Source organism: Homarus americanus, unplaced genomic scaffold (assembly GCF_018991925.1).
Source record: "Homarus americanus isolate GMGI-L3 unplaced genomic scaffold, GMGI_Hamer_2.0 scaffold10408, whole genome shotgun sequence".
Lineage (NCBI taxonomy): Eukaryota > Metazoa > Arthropoda > Malacostraca > Decapoda > Nephropidae > Homarus > Homarus americanus.
Window position 1 is genome coordinate 37,987 of NW_024719218.1, and position 5,913 is coordinate 43,899.

At 47.0% G+C, this 5,913-nt stretch overlaps 1 protein-coding gene across 1 annotated transcript; it reads right to left on the minus strand.

The window, feature by feature from the left end:
* Positions 1-1,783: 1,783 nt before the first annotated feature.
* Positions 1,784-2,503, minus strand: LOC121859958 (UDP-3-O-acylglucosamine N-acyltransferase-like). Its single transcript, XM_042356911.1, has one exon. It carries the CDS (start codon positions 2,501-2,503, stop codon positions 1,784-1,786), a length of 720 nt encoding a protein of 239 aa, XP_042212845.1.
* Between the last annotated feature and the right edge of the window lie 3,410 nt (positions 2,504-5,913).

Genomic DNA, 5,913 nt, shown 5'->3' on the forward strand with positions numbered 1-5,913 from the left:
GTTTCTCCTGAGCTCTCCTTACTTTGTTATGATTTATCACCAGGTGAACATCATCAGGTGTTATCAAACCACCGCTAATCCAGGCAGCTGTTGCTATCTCTGCAGTTTCTCTGAGACCAGTGTGGTGTCGCATGCTGGCCAGAGCTATGCTCGGGATATCTTTCCTATTTCGAATCTTATGCCTGGAAGGTTTGGGATCATTATTTTCTGGGTTAGGGACAAAGTCACCATTCTCCTGGTCAGCACTCGGATCAGCCATGGGGAAGTAATTAAACTCTGAATCAGCTTGACTCAATCATCGGCCTTTTTTACTCCTCACCCTGCCTTCTTGCCCTTTTTCCTCGGCAACTCTTTCCTCTTCTGTCTCTGTGGCAGCCTTCCTGTCTTTGACTCCGGAATATCTTGGCTAGAAATCATGAGTTCCCTTATACTGCCAGTCTTCTCTCTGTGCTTTTGACAAATGCCAGTCTGGATTCACAGGAATCTTCAGTTCACGCTTGCAAATACAGATAGCCTCGGATTTACAGTCACGATCGCATCCAAACTCAGGACAGAGAACACCACACTGCAAGTAATTATGTCAAATAATCATCCAGTTGTTTACAAAGCTGTCCTAACTGCAAGTTTTCCTCTCCCAAGAGAGATATCTCTTTGCCTTTTCCCAACTGGCTAGCAGTCTCTCACCAATCTTCTTCTGACTTGTTATGACTGGAGGCTTGAACTAGTTGCTAATAGAGTGTACTGTGTCAAGACAGCTTTGGTCATATCACTGGCAATGTCTTTGTTGGTGTAAGTTCTGGTTCTTTTCACTGGATTTGCCTGATTAAAACACTGCATCTCAAAGCATCTCTCAATGTAGGCAACTCCGACTTGGTAGAGCCTTCCCAGACCCAAGATAGTGACTGAGATGGCTGATTTTGGTTCGTCCTGGACATTGCCAGCCATCGCAATATTATCAACTTATAAAATGCATCAGAATCTGAAACAGAAAAAAATATTGTTAGTTAAGTTGAAAGAAGAATGAAGTCAGAAAGCAATGTTCGCTATTTAATTGTAATGCACTAATGCAGCTATACGTTAGATTTTCGATAAATTTCACGCTAAAATTTACCTAGCAAAAGGTTGCAAAATATTGAAACTGAAATTATTTTCTGTTTATATACACTAAAATCTACCAAAAAGTGATGGGCCATTAGTTTTAGCTGATCTTCCCTCCTATGACACACCCTAAATTATCCAAGGTACAAGAAGCCCAATTGAGAAAGAAAAATGGTCGTAAATTAACAACTGACTTGCGACACAACACAACACTATTTATGTTTTGTTTTCTGTCGACACAGTTCTACTTACTACTACCCCCCCACCCCTCCTCTGTCTGTCTCTCTCCAACACAGGTCTACTTACCTCTGTCATGCCCCTGTCTAAATTGAGCAACAGTGGTGATATTATAGGTGAATGTTAAGAATAAGTTACACTGATAGGAAAACAAATCAAGTACTAAGACTGGCGTAAATATCAAGAGAAATGCTTGAAATTTATAGAGTAAGAATTATTAGATACTTTGGTCGTATGATTAAAGGTGAGGGGTTAATAACAGAGTAGGAAGACCTGGGGACGGCAGAGTCTTTAATTCTTCCACCCCAGTCTCTGCCGTCCCCAGGTCCTCCTACTCTGTTATTAACCCGACAATCTACGCCAGTCTTAGTCTTGAAATTATCACTGTTCTGACCCATACGACAGTTCTGACCCATACGACAGTTCTGACCCATACGACAGTTCTGACTCATACGTTCTGACCCATACGACAGTTCTGACCCATACGACAGTTCTGACCCATACGACAGTTCTGACCCATACGACAGTTCTGACCCATACGACAGTTCTGACTCATACGACAGTTCTGACCCATACGACAGTTCTGACCCATACGACAGTTCTGACCCATACGACAGTTCTGACCCATACGACAGTTCTGACCCATACGACAGTTCTGACTCATACGACAGTTCTGACCCATACGACAGTTCTGACCCATACGACAGTTCTGACCCATACGACAGTTCTGACCCATACGACAGTTCTGACCCATACGACAGTTCTGACTCATACGACAGTTCTGACCCATACGACAGTTCTGACCCATACGACAGTTCTGACCCATACGACAGTTCTGACCCATACGACAGTTCTGACCCATACGACAGTTCTGACTCATACGACAGTTCTGACCCATACGACAGTTCTGACCCATACGACAGTTCTGACCCATACGACAGTTCTGACCCATACGACAGTTCTGACCCATACGACAGTTCTGACCCATAAGACAGTTCTGACCCATACGACAGTTCTGACCCATACGACAGTTCTGACCCATACGACAGTTCTGACCCATACGACAGTTCTGACTCATACGACAGTTCTGACCCATACGACAGTTCTGACTCATACGACAGTTCTGACCCATACGACAGTTCTGACCCATACGACAGTTCTGACCCATACGAATATATAACCTTTCAGCAACTTTTAGATGCAAAATCTCATGGGACTGGAAAAAAATAAATGAAAACGCTTAGATAGGAGGACTGTGGTCGCCAACCCTCAGATATAAGGGCAGTATTCCGATTGATTGATAATTACAGGCATCTATAATAACAGGTGTCTATAGTTACATGTGTCTATAGTTACAGGTGTCTATAGTTACAGGTGTCTATAGTTACAGGTGTCTATAGTTACAGGTGTCTATAGTTACAGGTGTCTATAGTTACAGGTGTCTATAGTTACGGGTGTCTATAGTTACGGGTGTCTATAGTTACAGGTGTCTATAGTTACAGGTGTCTATAGTTACACGTGTCTTAATCACCGACATCTATGATGACGTCTTTAGTTTTGTTCACAAGTTACAGGTAAAATTTGTCCCCTAATTACAGTAACAGCAGCAGTAGCTATCAGCTTAAGGTACTGAACAGCAAACCGTTTTTACCACCACAGGTTGCAGCAACAGTCGTAAATCTTAAATAACAGCAACAGTCGTAAATCTTAAATAACAGCAGCAGTCGTAAATCTTAAATAACAGCAATAGTCGTAAATCTTAAATAACAGCAACAGTCGTAAACCTTAAATAACAGCAACAGTCGTAAATCTTAAATAACAGCAATAGTCGTAAATCTTAAATAACAGCAAAAGTCGTAAACCTTAAATAACAGCAACAGCCGCAAGTCTTAAATAACAGCAACAGTCGTAAGTCTTAAATGTAACAAGTCAAAACTCGTATAGAAGATATTACGTATACTGTAGGGAGAATACCGCCGCCCTAACCGCCAGCCCAGGAGTCAGTGGAACGTTAACCGTGACCCTCATGTTAAGTCTATCCGAGTGTGGCACCGAATAGCAGTCGACCAGTGGAAGAAATCTCCCAGCTCCCCTACTCTCTACGCTTCCTGATGCGCACAAATAAAGAGCTCCAATCTGCCATCACTCTCGCACGAGAGAAGCAGTGGTTTGATTTTGCTTCTTCTATTGACCAGTCTACATCTATAGGTGATATATGGCGCACCATTAACCGTGCCCGGGGCACCAACGCTAGACCCGCGCTCCACCCCAGACCAGCTGCCCGAGCTGAGGCGCTCTCCCAGACGTGGCAGGAGGCCGCCTCCATTGATGCGCTACCACCCGCTGTACGAGACCTCACCCTCGCACTGCAACCACAACGCCGACAGCGCATCTTCGAGTACCAAGACCTATTTGCAGACACTGACGTGCCTTTCACACAGTGTGAACTACTAAATGCTGTTAAGCGTGGTCGGTCCACCGCCCCAGGCGATGACGGCGTCACATATGATGTGTTAAATGCCCTTATTGCCACCCCTGGTAACCCCCTCCTCTGTCTATTTAACCTCTCTTTTGATACGGGTCAGCTGCCTCACTCATGGAAGACTGCCACCACCATCCCAGTCCCTAAACCAGGCAGACAAGATGAATATCGTCCAATATCCCTCATCTCCTGCTTCTCAAAGATGATGGAGCGCATAATACTCCACCGCCTCCACTGGAAAATTGAAGCCCACCTGCACCCTGACCTCTATGGTTTTCGCCCCGGAAAGAGTACTGCTCACTGCATCGCTCACTACATGGCAAACACCTCCGCCAAAACCTCCCTCTTCGTCGACTTCAAGGGTGCTTTTGATAAAGCCAACAGTGAAGTGATCCTTGAGGGCCTCACTCACATGGATGTGAAGGGCAAACTCCTCACGTGGATTGCTGACTACCTCTCCCATCGGCAGGCCAGTGTCCGTTTTCAGGGCCACTACTCTAAGATCAGGGACCTTGATCTTGGCACGCCTCAGGGAGGTGTACTCAGCCCTACACTCTTCAATGTTCTCATGAACTCCATCTGCCGTCTCAACGTCATCTTTGCTGAGCGAGCCCTAGACGGTCACATTATAAGCTACGCTGATGATATCCTCCTCCAAATTACTACAGTGCAACATGAACAACCTATACTCTCCACGTTCGCCCGGACCTGTCAAACACTCGGGCTAGTCATCTCACACACTAAAACCAAGTTTATCTCACGCTTCCGGCGTCAGACACCACTGATTCTGCAAGGACAAGACATCGATCAAGTACGCACCTACAGGTACCTTGGTCTACCTGTGCGAGCCACTACCAGAGCCACGACCTTCGCTGTCGCCGCCCACGTCATCTCCCAGTGCCGCCAACGAACGAGGCCCCTCCAGTCCCTCACTCACGGCCTCAAAGGAGCCTCTGTCAGGGTCCTACGTCTCATGTACATTGCCATCGTCAGAGCTGTCATAGATTATGCCTCTCCTGTCCTTGTAGTTGCCTCCCAGCGCGAGAAACAAAGCATAGAGAAAATCCAAAACAGAGCGATGAGACTCATCCTCGGCTGCCCTATGACCACCAGAATAGAAGTCATGCAGCGCGAACTAATCCTGCTTCCCGTCTGCGATCGAATTACTGCTCTCAATTCCATCCTTGGTGTTAAACTTCTTCGCAGTGAGCAACCGACTCCCCTGTCGCGCTCACTGAACTCACATCTTAACACCCTCCTGCGCCGGCCTCTCCGCATTACTTTCCCTCCTCCCTCTCAACTCTGGCCCGTCCACACTGCTGCTGACATCCTGCGTTATCACCTCTACACCCCCTCGACCTCTCTCCCTCCCGAATACACTTATCCGCCTCTACCGCCGTGGACCTCCCCGTGTGTTGATGTTGTCGTCCACACCTTCCCTGGTCGTAAATCCACCCAACTGAGGTATATGCTCAAACTTAACTGCCTTGAGCAGATTAATGATGTCGCTTCCTCTCTAAAGACCTCCCACCCTCCTATCCTCGTCTACTGTGATGGGTCTGTTACCACGCTGGGCAGCGCTGGGGCAGCTGTGTGGATTCCTGAGCGCCAGGCCAGCAGGAAAATCAGGGTCCACGACTGGGCCTCCTCCACTGATGCTGAAAGCATAGCCATCCTCGCGGGCATTCATGAGGGGGCGACCTATGCTCGCACTGAACGCCGGAACCTCCTTATAATCAGTGACAGCACTTCTGCGCTAGCGAGGCTCAAATTACCCTCCCCCTCCTCCCCTGCCGCCGGGCTAGAACAAATTGATGACATCCGTGTCAAGTTTCTTTGGATCCCGTCACATATAGGAATAACTGCCTGTGACACTGTTGATCGGCTTGCCAAAGAAGCAACACAATAAGAAGATACTGAAGCCACTCTCGCCCTCTCCCTGAATCATCTCAAATCTCGCATACACGCCACACAACGAGAGGCATTCAACGAAAATTGGACACACCTGAAACAACGGGGTAGTGTCACACTATGCCACTATGACGCTGTAACCGGTGACGACAACCGCCACTACAAAGAATATCAATCCCTGACTC

Bases quoted from the DNA above. Each gene is read 5' to 3' on its own strand.
- LOC121859958 (XM_042356911.1), bottom strand. From the start codon at position 2,503: ATGGGTCAGAACTGTCGTATGGGTCAGAACTGTCGTATGGGTCAGAAC.